This window comes from Phasianus colchicus, chromosome 37 (genome assembly GCF_987193195.1).
Source record: "Phasianus colchicus chromosome 37, bPhaCol1.hap1.1, whole genome shotgun sequence".
Taxonomy (NCBI): Eukaryota; Metazoa; Chordata; class Aves; order Galliformes; family Phasianidae; genus Phasianus; species Phasianus colchicus.
This window is the reverse complement of record NC_143472.1, coordinates 2,822,535-2,844,165: the sequence shown is the minus strand read 5'-3', so window position 1 is coordinate 2,844,165 and position 21,631 is coordinate 2,822,535. Positions and strand designations below refer to the sequence as shown.

The 21,631-nt window shown below is 62.1% G+C and overlaps 2 protein-coding genes across 2 annotated transcripts; both read left to right on the top strand.

Moving 5' to 3' along the window:
• Window positions 1-1,134: 1,134 nt before the first annotated feature.
• Window positions 1,135-12,265, top strand: EML3 (EMAP like 3). The gene is made up of 23 exons (XM_090129706.1): window positions 1,135-1,227; window positions 2,444-2,566; window positions 3,087-3,360; window positions 3,838-3,936; window positions 4,426-4,454; window positions 4,568-4,594; window positions 5,024-5,138; window positions 6,187-6,336; window positions 6,431-6,500; window positions 6,593-6,703; window positions 6,790-6,885; window positions 6,966-7,100; window positions 7,196-7,331; window positions 8,108-8,259; window positions 8,365-8,490; window positions 8,888-9,019; window positions 9,120-9,187; window positions 9,540-9,628; window positions 10,029-10,126; window positions 10,221-10,308; window positions 10,409-10,507; window positions 10,628-10,758; window positions 12,075-12,265. Exons 1-23 carry the CDS (start codon window positions 1,203-1,205, stop codon window positions 12,222-12,224), a joined length of 2,523 nt encoding a protein of 840 aa, XP_089985832.1. The 5' UTR covers window positions 1,135-1,202; the 3' UTR covers window positions 12,225-12,265.
• A 144-nt stretch (window positions 12,266-12,409) lies between these two features.
• On the top strand, window positions 12,410-21,093 carry MTA2 (metastasis associated 1 family member 2). The gene is made up of 18 exons (XM_090129702.1): window positions 12,410-12,799; window positions 14,555-14,622; window positions 14,741-14,834; window positions 15,485-15,602; window positions 15,716-15,779; window positions 15,877-15,994; window positions 16,083-16,185; window positions 16,276-16,375; window positions 17,190-17,378; window positions 17,596-17,670; window positions 17,770-17,828; window positions 17,925-18,022; window positions 18,564-18,703; window positions 18,807-19,035; window positions 19,120-19,209; window positions 19,613-19,764; window positions 19,961-20,109; window positions 20,902-21,093. Exons 1-18 carry the CDS (start codon window positions 12,772-12,774, stop codon window positions 21,068-21,070), a joined length of 2,043 nt encoding a protein of 680 aa, XP_089985828.1. The 5' UTR covers window positions 12,410-12,771; the 3' UTR covers window positions 21,071-21,093.
• The last annotated feature ends 538 nt before the right edge of the window (window positions 21,094-21,631 follow it).

Below are 21,631 nucleotides of genomic sequence, written 5' to 3'. Positions count from 1 at the left end.
AGTGGTGATTTTGGGGTTTTTAGGGTTTTTTGTATTCTTTTTGCTGTGTTTTTGCCCTAAATGATCCCCCCAAGTGTGCTTAGGGCCACCTGGGTGCCTTCACAACGTGTATTTTGGGGGAAAAAGGGGCTGGGGGGGGATTCCACTGTGATTTCTCTCCTTTGTGGAACTCGGGGTGGGTTTTGCTGGAAAATCCCTATTTTCTCCCCAAATATCTGCACACATTGATCATCTTTCGCTTCGTCTTTTTGTCAGTTCTTGCCCCAGAAAGAATCAAAAATCAGAACAGATTTGGGGGTTCAGGGGGGAGGCAGAGATTTGGGGGAAATAGGAGAAATTTGGGAGGGGGAGAGGGAGAAGTATTGGGGGAAAATGGGAGAGATTTGGGGCTCAGAGTTTTGGGGTTCAGCAGGGAGAGATTTGGGGGCACAAGTGGAAGATTTGGGGGAAGTGGCAGAGATTTGGGGATGCAGGGACCTCACTGTGTTCCCCCACCAACAGAACCCCATTGTCCCCTTTGTGGGGACCCCCAGCTCCCCCTCCCACAATGGGGGGGTTGTTAATTGTGTCTTATCCTTTTCCTCCCCTCCATTAATGCCACTCTAATTCTGATGGGAGGGGGAGATGTGGATGAAACCCGGTGGGGGGGGCGATCCTTATGGGCCACGAGGATCCATTGTGGGCCTTGGGTTGGGGAGGGGGGGGTCTCCATTTATCCCACCCCAAAAAGGGGGGGGGGGGGGGATTCTATTTGGTGCCCCCCACCCGCTTCTCCTTGAAATTAATGAAGCTCTCAGCCTGGCATGGAGACGGGGGGGGGGGGGGGCAGGAAATGGGGCAGGGGGGTCCTTCAGCCCCATAGGCCCAAACCCCAATGGCTGCGGTCCACATTCACCCCTAGAATTGGGGGGGGGGGCATCCTATTATCCTATTTAGTTGTCATTCCCCCCCCCCTTGAAATGAATGAAGCTCTCAGCCTGGCTTGGGGAGGGGGGGGGTAATGGCGGTGGGGTGGGGGTGAGGGGGCAATGGCGGAGGGATGGGGGGGGGGTCCTTCGGCCCCGTAGGCCCAAATCCCAATGGCAGAGCTGTGAACTCCCCCCCCCCCCCACACACACACACACAGCGCTATGGGGCGGAGGTGTGGGGGGGGGAAATGAGGCGGCGCCGCGGCGCTTCCTGGGGTGGGCCCAAAGGCCGCCATGGAGCCCGAGCCGGAGAGCGGCGGTGAGGGGGGGGGGGGGGGAGGGAAGGGAGGGGAGGGGGAGTGGGGGGGGGAGGGAGGGGGGAGCGAGGGGTGCGTGGGAGCTGGGGGGGGGAAGGGGGGGCGGGTCGGCGCCCGCCTTCGTTAGCGGTTGTGGTTAATGAGGATGGCGAGGCCTGCGTGCGGCCTATGTGCGGCCTGTGGGGCTCAAATGGGGCCTTGTGTGGGGCCTGGTATCGAGACTGGGGGGGGGGCCCTATGGGGGGCTCAATATGGGGCCTACGTGGGGCCCTATATGGGGGCCTATGGGGCTGTATCTAGGCCTATGTGGGGCCTATGGGGCTCACATGGGCCTATGTGGGGCTTTGTATGGGGTCAATGTGTGGGGCCCTATTTGGGTCCTATGTGGGGCTCAATATGGGGGTCTATGTGGGGCCTTATGTGGGGCCTGTGTCCAGGCCTATGTGGGGCCTAAATGGGGCTGATGTGGGGCCCTATGTGGGACCTATGGGGCTCAAATGGGGCCTATGTGGGGCTTTATATGGGGTTGATATGTGGGGCCCTATGTGGGGCTCAATATGGGGTCTATGTGGAGCCCTATATGGGGCTGATGTGGGGTCCTATGTGGGACCTTATACGGGGCCTGTGTCCAGGCCTATGTGGGGCCATATGTGGGACCTATGGGGCTCAAATGGGGCCTATGTGGGGCTTTATATGGGGTCAATGTGTGGGGCCTAAATGGGTCCTATGTGGGGCCTTATATGGGGCTCAATATGGGGTCTATGTGGAGCCCTATATGGGGCTGATATGGGGCCCTATGTGGGGCCTTATATGGGGCCTGTGTCTAGGCCTATATGGGGCCATATGTGGGGCCTGTGGGGCTCAAATGGGGCTCAAATGGAGCCTATGTGTGGGGCCCTATATGGGGCACTTATGGAGGCCTCCATGGGGCAGATGTGGGGCCCTATATAGTGCCTCTATGGGGCATATATTGGGCCCTATATGGGGGCCTCTATGGGTCACATGTGGGCCATTTATGCGACCCTACATAGGGTCTTTCTGGGGCATTTATGGGGGCGCTATACGGGGCCCCTGTAGCCCCACGAGGCGCCTGTAGGGGGCGCTCTCCACGAGGCACAATGGAGTTCAATGGCGAACGACCCCCATTGAAAGCAACGGGGCGGTGTGGGGCTGAGCCCCATCGCTTCACTGCGGACCCCCCCCCCCCCCCCCCCCCAGATCCGGGCCCCCCCGCGCTGGAACGGCGTCTGCGGGCGGTGGAAGCGGAGGTGGCGGTGCTGAAAGCGGCCCTGGGGGACGCGCTGCGGCGTATCGGCCTCTGGGAGGGGCGGCTGCCCCACGGTGAGAACCCCCCCCACAAAGGGGGAAAAAGTGTTGGGGCTGGGGGGGCCACGTGCCACGTGGTGGGTAACCCCCCCCCCCCAAAAAAAACCTGGGGCACTCAGACAGGTGGGACCCCCCCACAGAGACATGAGACCTCCTCTGAAAAGTGGGACCCCCCACCCAAAGAATGGGACCACCCCAAAAGTGGGACCCCCCCCATCAAAAAAATTGGGGCACCCAGAAAGGTGGGACCCCCCCCCACAAAAAGAATGAGACACCCCCACAGAAAAGTGGAACCTCCCCGAGAAAGATGGGACCCCCAAAAAGGTGGGACCCCCCCCCCAAGAAAATTGGGGTACTCAGAAAGATGGGACCCCCCCCCAAAGAATGGGACCACCTCTAAAGGTGCCCCCCCCCCAAAGGTGGGACCCCCAGGAAAGGTGGGAACCCCCCCCCCGAAAAATGGGTCAGCCTCAAACACAGAGGACCCCCCCCCAGACCCGGTGTCCCCCCACTCCAACCTTTCCCCCCCCCACAGCCAACGGTGCTATCCCGGATCCCTTCACACCACCGGAGCCCACCGGGACCCCCCCGCCCCCCCCCCGCCGCCCCCCATCCATCAGCGTGGGGACACAGACTGAAGAAACCCCCTCGGCAGAGCGGGGGGGGGCCCAGGAGCCGCCCCCCCCGGGGTCTCCCCCGTGCCCCCCCCCTCCAACGCCATCCACGTCATCCCCGGAACCGACGACCCCCGAATCTCCCCCCCCCACGGCGACCCCCAGCCCGGCCCCCCCCGGAGCACGGAAAGAGCTGTGAGGATTTGGGGAGGGGGAGGTGCGGGGGGGGGGCTATGGGGATGGGTTATGGGGTCCTTGGGGTTGGGGGGGTGGAAATTTGGGGTGGGGGTTGAGAGGAGGTTGGGGGGAATATTGGGGGGGGGGGCTGGGGGGGAATTTGTGGGGATAAATGGGGGGAGATTGGGGGGGGGGGAGAAGTGGGGGGGGGATTTGGAGGGCTGAGAATTTGGGGGGGGGGGGGAGGGACTTGGGGAGGGGCTGGGGGGAAGTCGTGGGGGCTCACCCCTAAGCTGGTGCCCCCCCTTGGTGATGGTGCCCCCCACCCCCCCCATCTCCCCCCTCATTTCCCCTCCTATTCCCCCATCTCTCCCCATGCCTCCATTTCCCCCCACGTCACCCAGCCTCTGCCCCCCCTTCCCACGTCCCCCCCTACCCCTCCTCCCTCGGGACCCCCCCCCACTCTTACCCCCCCCCCCCCCCGTGCCCCCCCAGCCTACGCAGGCACAGCTCTTCCTCCGGCAGCTGCAGCCCCCGCCGCCACCTCAGCAGGAAAGCGGCATCGTCCGCCAACCTCCTGGGGAGCCCCGAGAGGTGGGGGCCCCCCCAGACCCCCCCTGTACCCCAACATCCCCCCCCACCCCCAGACCCCTTCATACCCCCCCCACACATCCCTCCACCCCAACCCCCCCGCATCTGAACCCCCCCATACCCCACCCCTCCCAAAAAACCCCCCCATACCTCAACCCCCCCCCAAACTCCAACCCCCCCACAAACCCCAAAATCCCCTTGCAGCCCCTGCACCCCAACCCCCCATTTCCCGACCCCCCAATACTTCAACCCCCCCCAACCTCACCCCCCGAAAGCCCCCCAACCCCAAAACCCCCATCCACCAAAGCCCCCCATCCCCACCCCCCCCAGCACCCCAAATCTCCTCCAATCCTTCCCCACCCCAACCCCCCCTCCCCCCCTCCCCCCCATATTTCAATCCTCCCACCCCCCCCACCCAGAACCCCAAAAATCCTCCAACACCCCCGCAACCCCAAACCCACCCCCCCACTTACACCCCCCCCTCCCTTGCAGCCGCCCAAAGGAGCCCATCATGAGCCCAGGTGGGTGCTGGTGGGGGGGGGGGCATGAAGGGGGGGTAGAATTTTGGGGTGTCGAGGCTGTAACCCCCATTTTGGGGTCTAACTCCCCCCCCTCCCCCAACCTCCCCCCACAGGGTCACGCCGTGCGAACTACAACCTGGGTAAGACTTTTGGGGGGGGAGGGGGATGCCCCCCCCCCATCCACTGTCCCCTCCCTCAAATCTATGGGGCCAAGCGGTGGGGTAGCCCCCCCCACCCCCCCCCAAACTTTGGGGCCAATCTGTGATGTGCCACCCCTCCAAAACCTACGGGGCTGGGCTGTGGGGTGACCCCCCCCCCAATCTATGGGGCTGGGCTGTGTGGTGACCCCCCCTAACCTACGGGGGGGTCAGGCTGTGTGGTAACCCCCCCCGCCCAGTCTATGGGGTCAAGATTGGGGTGACCCCTCCCCCCAACCTATGGGGCCAGTCACTGATGTGCCTCCCCCCCAAAATCTACGGGGCTGGGCTGTGGGGTGACCCCCCCCCCCAATCTATGGGATTGGGCTGTGGGGTGACCCCCCCCTGCCCCCCCCTTTCCCTGCCCCACAGAGGGGGTCTCAGTGAAGATGTTCCTTCGGGGCCGCCCCATCACCATGTACGTCCCTTCGGGCCACGTGGGCTTCCGTGCCGAGCTGCCCCCCGAGCGCCTGCAGCTCGACTGGGTGTATCCTCTGTCCCAGCCTGGGGGGTGGGACGGGGGGGGGGCTGTCCCCCTTCTGGGGGTCCCCATCCCTATTCCCTTCTGGGGGGTCTCTGTCTCCCCCTGGGTGCCCCTCATCCCATCCCTGTCCCCCTCTGGGGTTCGCTGTCCCCCCACTTGTGACCCCTTTCCAGTTCCTTTCTGGGGGTCTCTGTCCCCCCTTGAGGGTCCCTGTCCCCATCCCTCTCCCTCTCTGGGGGTCCCTGTCCCCCCCTTGGTGTCCCCATCCCATCCCTGTCCCCATCCCTGTCTACATTTGGGGGGTCTCTGTCCAACCCCATCCCTCTCCCTTTCTGGGGGTCCCTGTTCCCCTCTGGGTGTCCCCATCCTGTCTCTGTCTCCCTCTGGGGGTCCCTGTCCCCCCCAGATGTCCCCATCCTCATCCTCTCTTTGTCCCCATGTCTGTCCCCCTCTGATTGTCCCCATCCCCTCCTGGTTGACCCCATTCCCACCTGGTTATCCCTGCCCCCCCACCCCCCTTTCATCCCCATCCCAGTCACATTCTGGATGTCTCCAACTTCTCCTGGTTGTCCCTATTCCCATCTGATTGTCCCCATCCTCTCCTTGTCCCCATCCCTGTCCCCCCCCCAGTTGCTCCCATCCCCTCCTGGTTGCCCCCATCCCCATCCTATTGCCCCCATCCCTTCCTGGTTGCCCCCATCCCCATCCTATTGCCCCCATCCCCTCCTGGTTGCCCCTATCCCCATCCTGTTGCCCCCATCCCCTCCTGGTTGCCCCCATCCCCATCCTGTTGCCCCCATCCCCATCCTATTGCCCCCATCTCCTCCTGGTTGTCCCTATTCCCATCTGATTGTCCCCATCCCCTCCTTGTCCCCATCCTTGTCCTCCCCCAGTTGCCCTCATCCCCTCCTGGTTGCCCCCATCCCCATCCTGTTGCCCCCATCCCCTTCCCACCTCCCCCATCCCATCCCTTCCCCGCTCCAGCCACCCCCCCACCCCTTTGTCCCCCTCCCAGGTGTCCCTCCCCCCGTTACACCCCTTAACCCCCCAGTTACGGTTACCGTGGCCGTGACAGCCGCTCCAACCTCCACGTTTTGGCCTCTGGGGAGCTCGTTTACTTCATCGCCTGCGTCGTCGTCCTCCTCCACGTCCCCCTGCGCCGCCAGCGCCACTACCTGCGCCACAGCGACTGCGTCCGCTGGTGGGATCAAATCTGGGGGGCGTGGGGGGGGGGGGTCCCTATGATGTCTGCCCCACCCCCCAAAATAAACCCTGACCGACCCCCAACCCCACAGCCTGGCTGTGCACCCCGACCGTCTCCGCGTCGCCACGGGGCAGGCGGCCGGCGTCGACAAGGATGGCAAAGTACGGGGATGTGGGGGGACCCCCCTACCCTCACCCCCCCACCCCTCCGCGCCGTGGGGTGACCCCCCCCCCCCTCCTCCCCCTCTTTGCAGCCCCTGCAGCCCGTGGTGCACATCTGGGACTCGGCCACGCTGCTGACGCTGCAGCAGATCGGGTTGGGCAGCTTCGAGCGCGGCGTGGGCTCCCTCGCCTTCTCCTGCGCCGTGAGTCCTTCCCTCTGTCTGTGTCTCTGTCCCTCCGTCCTTCTATCCCTCATCCCCCTGTCCATCCACCCCCCCTCACCCCCCAGGACCAGGGCTCGTACCTCTGCGTGGTGGACGACTCCAACGAGCACATGATGTCGGTGTGGGACTGCGCCCGCGGCACCAAGCTGGCTGAAGTTAAAGTATGGAGGGGGGGTTGGGGGCACACAGGGCGTGAGTATGGGGAGGGGGGACGACCCTCCTCACCCCCACAACCCCACAGAGCACCAACGAGTCGGTGCTGTCGGTGGAGTTCAACCCCCAGGACAGCAGCAGCATCATCACCAGCGGCAAATCGCACGTCTACTTCTGGACGTGGAGCGGGGCCACGCTCACCAAGAAGCAGGGAATCTTTGGGGTGGGTGAGACCCCCCCCTTGGGATGGGAGGGGGCATAGAGGGGTCTGAGGGGGCTGTGCTGATGCTGACCGCCCCCACCCCCTTTTTTTTTTAGAAATATAAGAAGCCAAAGTTCATCCAGTGCTTCGTGTTTGATGCCGCTGGGGATGTGCTGACAGGGGACTCGGAGGGGAACATCCTGACCTGGACGCGGGCAGGAGATGGGAGAGCAGTGGGGAAGGGGGGCAAAGGTGGGGGTCATGAGGGGGGCGGGGGGTGGGGGGATGTGGGGGGAGGGGAGGGGGTGTGGGGATGAGGAGATGGGGATGGGGATGTGGGGACAGGGATGGGGAGGGGGACGTGGGGATGAGAGGGGATGTGGGGACAGAGATATGGGGATGGGGACATGGGGATGGGGGCGCAGGGACATGGGGTTGGGAAAGTGGGGGTGGTAATGAGGACACGAGGATGGGGACAAGGGAATGGGGACACAAAGACAGACATGAGAACATGAAGATGGCAGTGGGGATGGCAATGGGGATGTGAGGATGGGGAAATAGGGACGGGGACGTGGGAATGGGGTTGGCCATGGGGATGGCAATGGGAACATGAGGGTTAGGACGTGAGAATGGGGTGGCCATGGGCACACGGGGGTGGGGACACGAGGACAGGGATGTGGGGATGGGGGTGGCAGTGAGGACACGAAGATGGGGACAGGGGGATGGGGTGGGCGCGGGGATGGGAAAGGGGATGGGGACACAGGGAAAGGGGACACGAGGATGGGGACATAGGGATGGGGATGGCTATGGGGATGGCAAAAGGGGACATGGGGATGGGGATATGGGGATGGGGACAGCTGGGGGGGTGGCAATGGGGACATGAGGATGGGGACATGAGGATAGGGCTGGCCACGGGGACACGGGGACGGGATGGCCGTGGGGATGGGGACACGGGGCTGGGGACACGGGGCTGGGGCCGGCCACGGGGACAGCCATGGGGACACGGGACCGGGGCCGGATCCCCACAGAGACGTACCAGATCGGGCAGCAGACGCGGGCACACGAGGGCAGCGTCTTCGCTCTGTGCCGGCGCCGCGACGGAACGGTGCTGAGCGGCGGGGGGAAGGACCGGCGGGTGCTGAGCTGGAGCCCCGATCTGACCCTCCTGCAGGAGGCCGAAGTAAAGACCCCCATCGCCCCCCCGCCCTCCCCCTTCCCGCCCCTCCGAAATAATCCCCGTTGGATTTTAAGGAAGGGGATGCGGGGGGGGGGTGATCCAAAACAGATCCCCGAACGCTTCGGGGCGGTGCGGACCATCGCCGAGGGACCCGGGGACGAACTGCTGGTGGGGACGACGCGCAACGCCCTGCTGCGGGGGACGCTGGGGGGGGGCTTCAGTGCCATCGTGCAGGTGTGGGGCTGGGGGGACAACGGGGTGACCGTCTATAGGGTCACAGGGAGGGGGTGGGGGGAGAGGGGGCGCTCAGGGTGTAATCTATGGGGTCAGTGGGGTGACAGCGCAGTGTGTCTGTCCGTAGGGTTGCAGGGATGAGAAATGCGTGGTTAGGGGAAGTTCGGGGTGTAATCTATGGGGTCAGTGGGGTGACAACAGTGTGTGTCTGCTTGTGGGGTCACAGGGATGGGGTGTGGGTGTAAGGGGGATGCTGGGGGTGTAACCTTTGGGGACATGGGGGTGACAATGTGGTGTGTCTGCTTGTAGGGTCACAGGGATGGTGGGAGGGAGAGGGGGTGCTGAGGGTATAATCTATGGGGACAGTGGGGTGACAGCGTGGTGTGTCTGTCTGTAGGGTCACACGGATGAGGTGTGGGGTTTGGCCACTCACCCCACTCGCTGTCTGTTCCTCACCTGCGGCCACGACCGGCAGCTCTGCCTGTGGGACGGGCAGGAGCACGCACTGACATGGAGTCTGGCCCTGGAGGTATGGGGTGAGGGTCCCGGGGGGGGTCCTGGGGGGGGCCACAGGGGGCCCTAAACCCCTTGTGAATGTGCCCCCCTTCCCACCCTCCCCGCACACACAGGACACCGGGCTGTGCGCTGATTTCCACCCTGGGGGGCAGGTGGTGGTCGTGGGGCTGCTGACAGGGAGGTGAGTGATGGGGAGGGGGATGTGGGGGTGGGAGGGGGGTACAGAAGGACAGGCTGTGCCCCGATCTCCCCCCCAGCACCCATAGGACCTCTCCATCCCCCACCCACCACCCACAGGACCCCCAGCTCCTCCCCCCATAACCCACAGGACTCTCCCCAGCACCCACAGGACCCCCGACTCCCCCCCCCAGCACCCATAAGACCCCCCCCAACTCCCCTCCCATAACCCATAGGACTCCCCCCAGCACCCATAGGACCCCCAGCTCCCCCCATAACCCATAGGACTCTCCCCAGCACCCACAGGACCCCCAGGTCTCCCCCTAGTTGTGTGTGTGTGTGTGTGTGCCCCACAGGTGGATGGTGTTGGACACGGAGACGCAGCAGCCGCTGGCGGGGGGGTCTGATGGGAACGAGCAGCTCTCAGTGGTGCGTTTCTCCCCAGGTGAGTCACACGCGTGTGCAAGAGCACGTGTGGGGTTTGTAAGGCCAGAGGTGTCATAGGAACACGTGTTGGAAGACACGTGTGTGTAAGGATGGTTGTCAGAGAACAGGCGTGTGTGAGGAGACATGCGAGTACAAAGACATACATGTGCAAGGCCATATATGTGCAAGGCCACGTGTAAGGCCACACACACATGCAAGAATATGTGTGCAAGGTGTGCAAGGACAAGAGTTTGCAAAGCCAGGGGTGTCAGAGGAACACGTGTGCGTTGAAAATGACCATGAGAGAACAGACGTGGGATGGCACTCATGTGCAAAGCCATGCGTGTGCAAGGCCATACATGTGCAAGGCCATGCGTGTGCAAGGCCATGCGTGTGCAAGGCCCCCCGTGTCCCAGCAGATGGTGCCTTTTTGGCCATCGGATCCCACGACAACGTCATCTACATCTACAGCGTCACCGAGGAGGGCCGCAAATACAACCGCTTTGGGCGCTGCACTGTGAGCATGGGGGGGGGCAGAAGGTCTGGGGGGGGGTCTGAGGGTGTCCCCCCCTCCCGGTTTTGTTCCCATTATACCCCCCTGTCTCCCCCAGGGTCACTCGAGCTTCATCACCCACCTGGACTGGTCCAAGGACGGCCACTTCATCATGTCCAACTCCGGGGACTACGAGATCCTCTACTGTGAGTGCAAAGCTGGGGTTTGGGTGGAAGGGGGCACACACTCAATTATAGCATGGGGGGGTCTTCACTGTGTGTGCCCCCCTCCCCATTTCAAACCCAGGGGACGTCGCTGGGGGCTGCAAACTCCTCCGTAACCGCTTTGAGAGCCGCGACCGCGAGTGGGCGTCGTACACGTGTGTGCTGGGCTTCCACGTCTTCGGTGCGCCCTGCGGGGGAGACGTGGGGGTCAGGGGGGGGGGGAAAGGCGACCCTGACCCCCACCTGTGTGTGTGTTTGTGTGTGTGTGTGTGTGTGTGTTTGTGTGTGTGTGTCCCCCCAGGAGTGTGGCCCGATGGCTCTGATGGCACCGACATCAACTCGCTGTGCCGCTCGCACCACGAGCGCCTGGTGGCCGTGGCCGATGACTTCTGCAAAGTGCATCTCTTCCAGTACCCGTGTGCAAGGCCCAAGGTGTGCAAAGGGGTGTGCAAAGGTTTGGGGGGGGGGGAGAAGGGCTGGTGTGTAAAGGTGTGGGGGGGGTGAAGGGAGGGGAAGGGGTGTGCAAAGGGGTGGGGGGGGAGAAGGGAGAAGCGTGCAAAGACTCAGGGGGAAGAAGGGCTGATGTGCAAAAGGGTGTGGGGGGAGAAAAGCTGGTGTGCAAAGGTGTGGGGGTGAGGGGAGGAGGTGTGCAAGGGGGTGGGGGGGTGAGGGGAATGGGTGTGCAAAGGGGGGGGGGTGCCAGGCCCAAGGTGTGCAAAGGGGCAAGGGGAGGTGAGGGGGGGTGTGCAATGGAGTGAGGAGTGCAGATGAGGGGAGGGGTGTGCAGAAGGTTTGGGGGTGAGAGTCGAGTGTGCAAGGGGGTGGGGGGGCAAAGGGCAGGTGTGCAAAGGGGGTGGGTGTGTAAGGGGTGTAAGTGCAAGGGAGTGGGGGGGGTGAGTGTGAGAGAATGGAGGTGTGCAAAAGGCACATGTGTGGCAGAACACGTGTGCCAGAACATGAGTGTGCGAGGATGTATGCGTGCAAGGAACATGTATGTGGGGTTGCAAGGCTTGCCCAGGAAGCAGGTGGGATACACACATACCACACACAACACACACACACACACGTGTGCAAGGCCACGTGCACAGCCAGGGAGCGACACCAGCAGCCCCACACACGTGCTTATTGTGACACTGCCACGTGTGTGCATGGTGTCATGTACGTACAGCAACATGCGTGCACTAACACGTGTGCACGGGTGTACATGCATGATGACATGTGTGTGTTTTCACATGTATGTGCATGGTGACATGTATGTACTCTCACACGTACACCATGACACGTATGTATGTGCATAACAACACATCTGTGCAGCGACACATGTATCCTCACACGTATGTGCATAGTGACATGTATGTACAGTGACACGTATGTATCCTCACATGCATGTGCATGATGACACACATGTCGCCTCACACGTATGTTCATGGGGACACGTATGTGCACAGTGACACGTATGTGCATAGCAACATGCATGTGCACAGTAACAAGTATGTAGCCTCACATGCACGCGCATGACAACATCTGTGTGCGTAAGCGACACGTATGTGCACAATGACACGTATGTACACGGTGACATGTATGTGCATGGCGACACGTATGTGCACGGTGACACGTATGTACACCGCGACATGTATGTGCATGGTGACACGTATGTGTCCTCACACGTATGTGCACAGTGACACGTATGTGCGCTGCCCTCCCCCCCAACCCCCCCACGTCCCCCCACCCCTCCCCTCCCCCCGCAGGCCCCCAGCCACGTGTACGGCGGTCACGGCAGCCACGTCACCAACGTGCGCTTCACCCACGACGACGGGCACCTGGTGTCGCTGGGCGGGAAGGACACCGGCGTCTTCCAATGGCGGGTGCTGGGAGGGCCCCCCCCGGAGCCGCGCTGAGGCCCTCCCCGTTCCCACCCCGCCACTCCCCCCCCCCCAAAAATCCCGGGACCAAAGGGGCGCCGCCCCCCCCAGCCCTGCACTGTGACAATAAAACCTTCTATCAGGGGCCCGCCTCCTTCCTGCTTCCGCTTCCGGTGTCACCCGGAAGGAGATGACCGCTCGGTTGCCGGAAGTTCCGGTCGTTCCGTCCGGAAGGACCCGAGCTCTCCTCGAAGCTCCCGAATTGCTTTCCGGAAGTTCCCGAGGTTGTGACGAAACTTGCCGAGGATCTTCCGGAACATAACGAGGTTCTTCCGAAAAAGCCCGAGCCCAGGGCGAGCATTCCGAGTTCATCCGAAAATTTCCGAGATCGCTCCGAAAGCTCCCGAAGCCTTTCCGAAAGTTTCCGAAGCCTTTCCGAAAGTTTCCGAATCCGTTCCGAAAGTTTCCGAAGCCGTTCCGGAGACGCACGAACGGGTCGTGCCGGTGCGGAGGCGGCGGGAACGGGAGGCAATGAAGCGCGGCCGGAGTCCGGCCCGGGGGTAACGCGGCCGAGAGAGCGGCCATGGCGGCCAACATGTACCGGGTCGGCGGTGAGTGGGGGCCGGGGAGGGCTGGGAGCGGGGAAGGGAGGGAAACGGGGGGGTTGTGTGGGGGAAATGGGGTTAAGTGGGGGGGGGGGGGGTGATGGGGGGGGGTCTGTGAGAGGGAGCGGGGGGCTGTGGGGGAAGTGGGAGTTGTGGGGGGGAATGGGGGGAGAATGGGATTCTGTGAGGGAAATTAAGGGAGAAGTGGGGGCTCTGTGAGGGGAAGGGGGGCTCTGGGGGGGGGAAGTGGGGGAGAAAGGGGGATCTGGGGGGGGTGCTGTGAGAGAAATAGGGGGAATGGGGGGGGCTGTGGGGGGGAAGTGGGAGAGAAAGGGGTTCTGGGGGGGACGTGGGGGTTCTGGGGGAGAATGTTGGTTCTGTGAGGGAAAATGAGGATTCTGGGGGGGAAGGGGGGAGAAAGGGGCTTGGGGGGGTGAAAAGGGGGGTTCTGAGAGAGAAATAGGGGGAATAGGGGGGTCTGTGGGGGAGATTGGGGTTTTGTGGGGGAAGGGGGGCTGTGAAGGGGAAAGTGGGAGAGAAAGGGGTTCTGTGAGGGGGGGTTCTGTGGGGTAGTGGGAACTCTGGGGGGAGGAAATGGTTCTGTGAGGGAAAGTGGGGGAGAAAGGGGGTTCTGTGGGGAGGGGAGGGGGGGTTCTGTGAGAGAAATAGGGGAAATGGGGGGGTTCTGTGGGGGGAGGGGGGGCTGTGGGGGAGGTAGGGGGAAGGGGGAGTCTGTGAGGGGGAAAGCGGGAGAAAAAGGGGTTCTGGGGGGGAATGTTGGTTCTGTGAGGGAAAGTGGGGATTCTGGGGGGGGGAAGTGGGGGAGAAAGGGGGTTCTGGGGAGGGGAGGGGGGTTCTGTGAGAGAAATAGGGGAAATGGGGGGGTTCTGTGAGGGAAACGGGGTTCTGTGGGGGGGAGGGGGGGAGAAAGGGAATTCTGGTGGGGGAAATGGGGTTAAGTGGGGGGGCTTTTGGGGAGATAGAGGGGAAGAGGGGTTTGGGAGTGGGAATGGGGTGGCTGTGGGGGAAGTGGGAGTTCTGGTGGGGGGAATGAGAAGAGAAGATGATTCTATGAGGGAAACTGTGGGAGAAATGGGGGTTCTGTGAGAAAAATAGGGGAAATGAGGGGGTCAGTGGGGGAAATGGGGTTCTGTGGGGGAAGGGTGTGGGGGGGCTGTGGGGGAGATGGGGGAGAAGGGGTTCTGTGAGGGAAAAGGGGGTTCTGTGGAGGAAGTGGGGGTTCTCTGAGGGAAAAGGGGGTTTTGTGAGGAAAATAGGAGGAAAAGGAGGTTTTGAGGGGGGGGGGGAGGGGAGTTCTGTGTGGGAAATGGGAGCTGTAATGGAGAAATTGGGGTTCTGTGAGGGGAAAAAGGGGGGGGACCTGTGGGGGAAGGGGGGAATCTGTGAGGGATTGTAATGGGGTCCTGGAGGGGGAATGGGGGGGAGGAAGGGGGAGTTATGTGGGGGAAATGGGGTTCTATGGGGGGAAATTGGGGTCTGAAGAGGAAAAGATGAGTTTTGTGGGGGGGGGATCGGGGTCTGTGAGGAAGAAAGGAGTTCTGTAAGGGAAAAGGAGATGTCTGTGGGGGAAAATTGGGGTTTGTGAAGAAAATAAATGGGTTTGTGGTCTGTGGAGAGAAAAAAAAAGGGATTCTACGTGGTAAGTGGGGCTGCATGGAAGAAAATAAAGGGATCAGGGAAACTGGGGGGGCTTCAGGGAGGAATTGGGGGGTGGTCTGCAAGGCAACACTTTCCCCATAGATTACGTCTACTTTGAGAACTCCTCCAGCAACCCCTACCTCGTCCGCCGCATTGAGGAGCTCAACAAGGTGAGGGGCTGCCCCTCCCCAATTCCCCCCCCCAACCCAGAACGAGGATCTTTGACCTCCTCCCCACCCCCCAAATTCTTCCTTTCCATTTTTTGTGCCCCCCTGCCCCCCTCCCCAGACCGCCAATGGCAACGTGGAGGCCAAGGTGGTTTGCCTGTTCCGCCGCCGGGACATCTCCAGCAGCCTCAACAGCTTGGCAGACAGCAACGCCCGTGAGTGTTCTCTTTTTTGGGGGGGGGGGGGGGATCGGTTCTATTTGGGTAGGGAAGGAGCTGTAGTCCCCCCCCACACCCATCACCACCCTTTGGGGCAGATTTTATCGTTGTGTTTGTGTGTGTCCCCCCCCCCCCTCCAAACCCAACACTTTGGTTTCTTGTTTGGTGGGGGTTGGGGGGGAGGGCACAAAGGTTGCTTCCCCCCCCCCCTCTAGTTTTGGTGATGGGGGGGCAGCTTGTCCCTCAGTGTGATGTGGGGTGGGGGTCTCAAGTGACACTGGGAGGAGGGGTGGGGGGGGGGTGGGGGGGGGGCACAGTGCTATGGGGATGGAGGGAAGGTTCCCCCCCCCCCCCAAAATGGATAGAGACTGTGGCCCCCCCCCCCCCCCCCCCCAGTGAGGAATGTTTAAGCAGCACTGGATTTCTCCCCCCTCCCCCTCTCCCCACTTTTCCTCCCCCCCCCCCCCCCCCCCTTTCTTCCCTTCTGGGATTGCACTGCTGCCAAAATCCGGGGGAGGGAGCGCTCCTCAAACAATGCCTCGCTGCCTGAGGGTGGGGTGGAGTTGTGGGACGTAGTGGGGGGGCCTCTTTAACACCCTCCTGCTCCCCCCCCCCTCCCCCCCCTTCAAATTTTGCCCCCCCCCCAGGCGAATTTGAGGAGGAATCCAAGCAGCCCACCATGACGGAGCAGCAGCGGCATCAGCTGAAGCACCGTGAGCTTTTCCTCTCCCGGCAGTTTGAATCCCTGCCAGCCACCCATATAAGGTGGGAGGGGCTTCAAAGGGGCGGGGGGGGGGCATACTTAGAGCCCCTCCCCACTTCTCTTCACCCCTGAGAAGGAGCAAACTGTAATCCCCCCCCCCACACACACACTGTAGGGGGAAGTGCAGCGTGACGCTCCTCAACGAGACCGATATCCTGGGGCAGTACTTGGAGAAGGAGGTGAGGGCTGTGCCCCCCAAGTTTTTATGGGGGGGTTCTGTGCCCCCCAGGAAAGCAACTAAACACCTTTTTTTGCCCCCCCCTCCAACTCCCCCAGGACTGCTTCTTCTACTCATTGGTGTTCGACCCTGTCCAGAAAACGCTTTTGGCAGATCAGGGGGAGATCCGGGTGGGCTGCAAATACCAAGCGGAGATCCCAGACCGGCTGGCAGAAGGTGTGGGGAAGGAGGGAAGCTGTGTTTGGGTGGGGGTCTATGTGCTGTGGGGGGGTTTAATTGGATCCCCCCACGCCCCCCACCCAAGGTGAATCAGACAACCGGAACCAACAAAAAATGGAGATGAAAGTATGGGACCCCGACAACCCCCTGACAGACAGACAGATCGACCAATTCTTGGTGGTGGCAAGGTGAGCTGACACCGGGGGAGGGGCAGAGGGGCAGACATTGGGTGTTGGGGGGCACAGTGATGCCACATATTCCTTCCCCCCTCCCACCAGAGCTGTCGGGACCTTTGCCCGTGCGTTGGATTGCAGCAGCTCCATCCGCCAGCCCAGCCTGCACATGAGTGCTGCTGCTGCATCCCGAGACATCACCTTGGTAAGAGTCACAGAACGGCCAGGGCTGGAAGGGACCTCGAGGATGATGGATCTCCAACCCCCCACCACACGCAGGGCCACCAACCTCCACATTTCACACCAGCCCAGGCTGCCCAGGGTCCCACCAACCTGGCCTTGAATATCTCCAGGGCTGGACGGGGCATCCACAGCCTCTCTGGGCAGCTGTTCCAGCACCTCACCACTCTCTGAGTAAAGAATTTCCCCCTGACATCCAACCCCAGTCTGCCTTCCCTCAACTTCAAACCATTTTCCCTTGTCCTGCTGTTATCTCCCCTTTCCAAGAGTTGATTCCCCTCCTGTTTGTAGGCTCCCTTTAGGTACTGAAGGCTGCAATGAGCTCACCCCACAGCCTTCTTTTTTCCAGGCTGAACAAGCCCAGCTCCTCCAGCCTGTCTTTATAGGGGAGCTGCTGCAGCCCCTGATCACCTTAGTGCCCTCCCCTGGACCCCCTCCAGCAGCTCCCTGTCTGTCTTGTACTGGGACCCCCAGCCCTGGACGCAGTGCTGCAGCTGTGGCCTCACAAGAGCAGAGCAGAGAGGGACAATCACCTCCCTGTCCCTGCTGGCCAACCCTCTGCTGATGGAGCCCAGGCTCCCATTTGCTTTCCCAGCTGTAATCACACCCTGCAGCCCCACGCTCAGCTTTTCACCCCCCAGGACCCCCCCAGGTCCTTCTCTGCAGGGCTGCTCTCAAGGTCTGCTCCTTCCAGTCTGAAGCAGCACAGAGTGGGGGGGGAGGGTCTTAATTCTCCCTCAGGGTGGGGGCACTGCTAATTTCCCCCTCCTTACACGCAGTTCCATGCCATGGACACGCTGCAGCGGAACGGTTACGATCTGGCCAAGGCCATGTCCACCTTGGTGCCTCAGGGGGGGCCGGTGCTGTGCAGGGATGAGATGGAGGAGTGGTCGGCTTCCGAGGCCATGCTGTTTGAGGAGGCCTTGGAGAAGTATGGGAAGGATTTCAATGACATCCGGCAGGATTTTGTGAGTTCTGGGTGGGGGGAGAGGAGGGGATGGGGATACACACAAAGCATAACTCCCCCCTCCCCTAACCCCTCCCAATGCTGAGCTTTCATCTCGTTTCTGTTCCCATTTTGTGAGTTCTGGGGGAGGTGGGATGCACATAAAGCATAATTCCCCCCTCCCAGCTCCTCCCAATACAAAGCATTCATCTTGTTTCTGTCCCCCCCCCCCATTTCAGCTGCCCTGGAAGTCTTTAGCCAGCATTGTGCAGTTCTACTACATGTGGAAGACCACCGACCGCTACATCCAGCAGGTAGGGGGGGGAGGGCTCTTTGTGAGGCTGGGGGGTTCCCACAGATGTTATTCCCTTCCCCCCCCCTCTTTGCGCTCATCCCCCCCCCTTTTTTTGCAGAAGAGGCTGAAGGCAGCGGAAGCAGACAGCAAGCTGAAGCAAGTGTACATCCCCACCTAGTAAGTCGTGTTGGGGGGGCTAGAACCCTTTCTCAGGGCATGGGGACCCCCCCCCAGCCCTGTTTGACCCCCCCCACCCCCCCCAATTTCTGACAGCACGAAGCCAAACCCCAACCAGATCATCTCGGTGGGCTCCAAACCCGGCATGAACGGCGCCGGCTTCCAGAAGGGGCTGACGTGCGAGAGCTGCCACAGTCAGTTTCTTTTTTTTTTTTTGGGGTGGGGGGTGGGGGTGGGAGTCACCAGGGTGAGAATGGTTGGGGTGGGGGGGGAGAGGGGGGAGCAGAGGGGCTGTGAGATTTCGGTGGTGGTTTGTTAAGTTGGCAGTGGAGCTGGGGGGGGGTCCTTGCAGCTCCTCCTCCAGCTCAAGCAGTCTTCCCCATTGCCCCCCTCTATCTTCTGGGGGGGGGACGGGGGGCTGCATCCCTTTATTGCCTAAGGTGGGGGGCTTCCCCACTGCCCCCTTCTTGCCCAAGGAAGGGCACCATGACCCTCTCATCCCCAGGGGGGCTTCCCGAGGGCCCCCTCCCACCCAAGGGGGGCCTTTCTGTGACCCCCTCTATTTTGCTGAGGTCTCTACAGCCCCCTCTTCCCCATGCAGGGGGGTCTCTGTGACTCTCTTTCTTGATGGCGGTCCCTACAGCCCCCCTCCACCCACAGGGGCTTCCCCCCAGCTCCCTCTTCCCTAGAGGACCCCCCCCACCCACCATCTCTCCCCCCTTCCCCCCCCCACAGCCACACAGTCAGCCCAGTGGTACGCCTGGGGCCCCCCCAACATGCAGTGCCGCCTCTGCGCCTCGTGCTGGATCTACTGGAAGAAATACGGGGGGCTGAAGACCCCCACTCAGCTGGAGGGAGCAGCACGCAGCGCCTCGGTGAGCCCACCCTCCCCTCCCCACAAAGCTCAGCATCGAAATCACTCCTTTATTTTCCTCTCTAAACACAAACCTCAATTTTCTCGGTATTTCTGCCCTCCAGGAGCCCCACTCCCGAGGTCACCTCTCCCGCCCCGAAGCTCAGAGCCTCTCCCCTTACACCACCAGCGCCAGCAGAGCCAAACTGCTGGCTAAAAACCGGCAGACCTTCCTGCTGCAGACCACCCGACTCACCCGCCTGGCCCGTCGGCTGTGCCGGGACGTCCTGCAGCCGCGCCGCGCTGCCCGCCGCCCCTACGCCCCCATCAACGCCAACGCCATCAAAGCAGAGTGTAAATGCTTTGGGTAGGGGGGGGGGGGGGGCTTCCCTCTCCCCTTCCTTTCATCCTCACTTTGTGTTTTGATCCCCCTCCCAGGTTCCATCCGCCTGCCCAAGGCTGCCAAGGCGCCGCTGAAGATTCACCCGCTGGCTCGGCTGCCGCTGGCTGCCATCGTTAAGGAGCTGGGTGAGGGGTTGGGGGGGGGGTTTGGGGGGGGTTTAAGGACACCTTGGGGGGTGGGGGGGGATCATAGCGTGGCCCCCAGGCTCATTTGGGGGCGCTGTGAGGGGCTTTGGGGCTATAGGGTGATCTCCAGATCTGCCTGAGGGTACTGGGGGGGGGGGGGGGGGGATTGGGGGGCATAGGGTGGTCTCCCCAGAACCATTTAGGGGCACCATGGGGGGGGTTGGAGGTATAGGGTGGTCCCCAGAGGCATTTGGGGGCACCATGGGGAGGTTGGAGGTATAGGGTGGTCCCCAGAGGCATTTGGGGGCACCTGGGGGGGAGGGGTAGGGGGGGGTCTGTTGTCCCCCACTATGGGGCACAACGCCATAATTTCCCCCTTCTCGTTCCCCCCCCCCCCCCCCAGCGGCACAGGCCCCCCTGAAGCCGAAGACGCCGCGGGGCACGAAGACCCCCATCAACCGGAACCAGCTGAGCCAGAGCCGGGGGCTGGCGGGGCTCGTGGGCAAACGGGGCTACGAGGGGGGGGCCGAGGGCCACCGCCCCCCCCGGGTACGGGTACGGACCCCGCGCTGACGGACGCGCGGTCGGGCCAATGGGAGCGGGGATGGGAAGGAGTGGGGTGGGGCTAGAAGGGGAGGGGCACGCGCGGCCTATGGGTGGGGAGGACTTGCGGTGATTGACGCATCCCGGGGGCTTCCGATTGGCGGAGCTTGCGCTTCCGGTGGGTGGGGCTTGACGGCTGTCCCCGCAGGTGGGAGCGTCGAGCGTCTCATTCTCGGCCAACGGGCGCCCCCTTCCGGCGGGGCTGCGCGCCGGTCCTCCACCCGCCAGCAAGCGGCAGAAACTGAACCCCGCCGACGCCCCCAACCCCGTCGTCTTCGTGGCCACCAAGGACACCAGGTGGGGCTGGGGGCTGCGGGGGGTCCGCGTGGCCCTCGGCTCACCCCCGTTTCCCTTCATTTCCTCCCTATTTCTCTTCAGTTCCTTTCAATTTATCCCTATTTCCTTCAGTTTTTCCTTTGTTTCCCCTCAGTTTGCTCCCCCGATTTCTGTTTATCCCCCATTTCCCCCACGGTTCCCTCATGTTTCTCCCTATTTCCCCATATTACTCTTCATCCCTCCCAGCTTTCACTCAGTTTTGGTCCCTTTCCCTCACTTTCTTTCTCTCCTTCCTCTTTCTCTCAATTTCTCAATTTTCCTCATTTTACCCTTGATTTTTCCCTATTTCTCCCCGATTTTTCCTCAGTTTCATCCTATTTCTCTCATTTTCTCCCATCTTTCCATCATTTTCCTCTCAAATTCTCCCCGGTTCTCCCCTTTTCCCTTCAAATTCTCCAGCTCCACCCCCCCTGTTTCTTACTATTCCCCCTCAATGCTCCCCTTTCTCATTTTCTCTTTATTTCTCTCAATTTCTCCTCAATTTCTTCCCTTTTCCACACCATTCTCCATATTTTCTCCTTAACCTATTCCTTTTTTTTCATTTTTTCTCAATTAATCCCCTTTCCCTCCCCATTTCTCTCCCATTTCCCCCCTTCCCCCCGCCCCCATTTCTCTCCCTATTTCTCCCCCGTTCCCCCCCCATTTGCCTCAATCAGTCCAAATTCACCCCTTACCTCCCATCTTTCACCCCGGTTTCCCTCTATTCCATGTTAAACCCCCCCCATTAATTACCTTCCCCCCCACCCCCCTCAGGGCCCTACGGAAGGCGCTGACCCACCTGGAGCTGCGCCGGGCCGCACGCCGCCCCACGCTGACCCTCAAGGTGAAGCCAGGGCTGCCCCTACGGCCGGGGGGGTCCCTGCCGCCCCCCGCACCCTCCCACCCCGCCAGCACCTCAGAGCCCATCGTCCTCGAGGACTGACCCCCCCCCCTCCCCTCCCCTCCCCTTCCCCCTCCTAATCCCCCCCCCCCACCGCCGGGCTGCGCCCTTTTGTATTTTTTTTATTTCCATAGAAAAACCGCTTTGGGTTTTTAGGGGAGGGGGGAGGGGGGGAGGGGCGTGTGGGGACGGTCCCGGCCCGTTTGGTGCCCCTTCCCCTCCCTCCCCCCCCCCACCTCCCCTCCCTCCGCGGATCCCTTTTCTACGCGTGGAGCGACGCCCCCTGGTTTTGTATCTCGGGCTGTCCCGGTTCTGTAGCGACAGGAAATAAACCGACGGCTTTTCTTCACCGAGACCCCCCCACACCAACCCACCCCCAGCACCGGGAGGAGCAAAGTGGGGTGAGAGAACTGGGGCAAAAGCTTCGCGCGGGGCTCACGTTGCCGGGGGGGAGCAGAAAGGGAACGGAGCGGAACGTGTGTGTGTGTATGTGAGAGTAGGGGGAAGGTGCTGTGACCGACCGCTTCCGGCGGAAGTTACTGCAAGTGGCGGCGGGGCTTTGGGATCGGGCTGGGCGTGTGGATAAAGGGGGAGGAAGTGCTG

Coding starts and splice junctions, on each gene's coding strand:
- MTA2 (XM_090129702.1), top strand. CDS start 12,772: ATGGCGGCCAACATGTACCGGGTCGGCG. Junction 12,800..14,554: donor CAACATGTACCGGGTCGGCG/GTGAGTGGGGGC, acceptor CTTTCCCCATAG/ATTACGTCTACTTTGAGAAC. Junction 16,376..17,189: donor CATCCCGAGACATCACCTTG/GTAAGAGTCACA, acceptor CCTTACACGCAG/TTCCATGCCATGGACACGCT.
- EML3 (XM_090129706.1), top strand. CDS start 1,203: ATGGAGCCCGAGCCGGAGAGCGGCG. Junction 7,332..8,107: donor AGTGGGGAAGGGGGGCAAAG/GTGGGGGTCATG, acceptor GGATCCCCACAG/AGACGTACCAGATCGGGCAG. Junction 9,020..9,119: donor CATGGAGTCTGGCCCTGGAG/GTATGGGGTGAG, acceptor CCGCACACACAG/GACACCGGGCTGTGCGCTGA.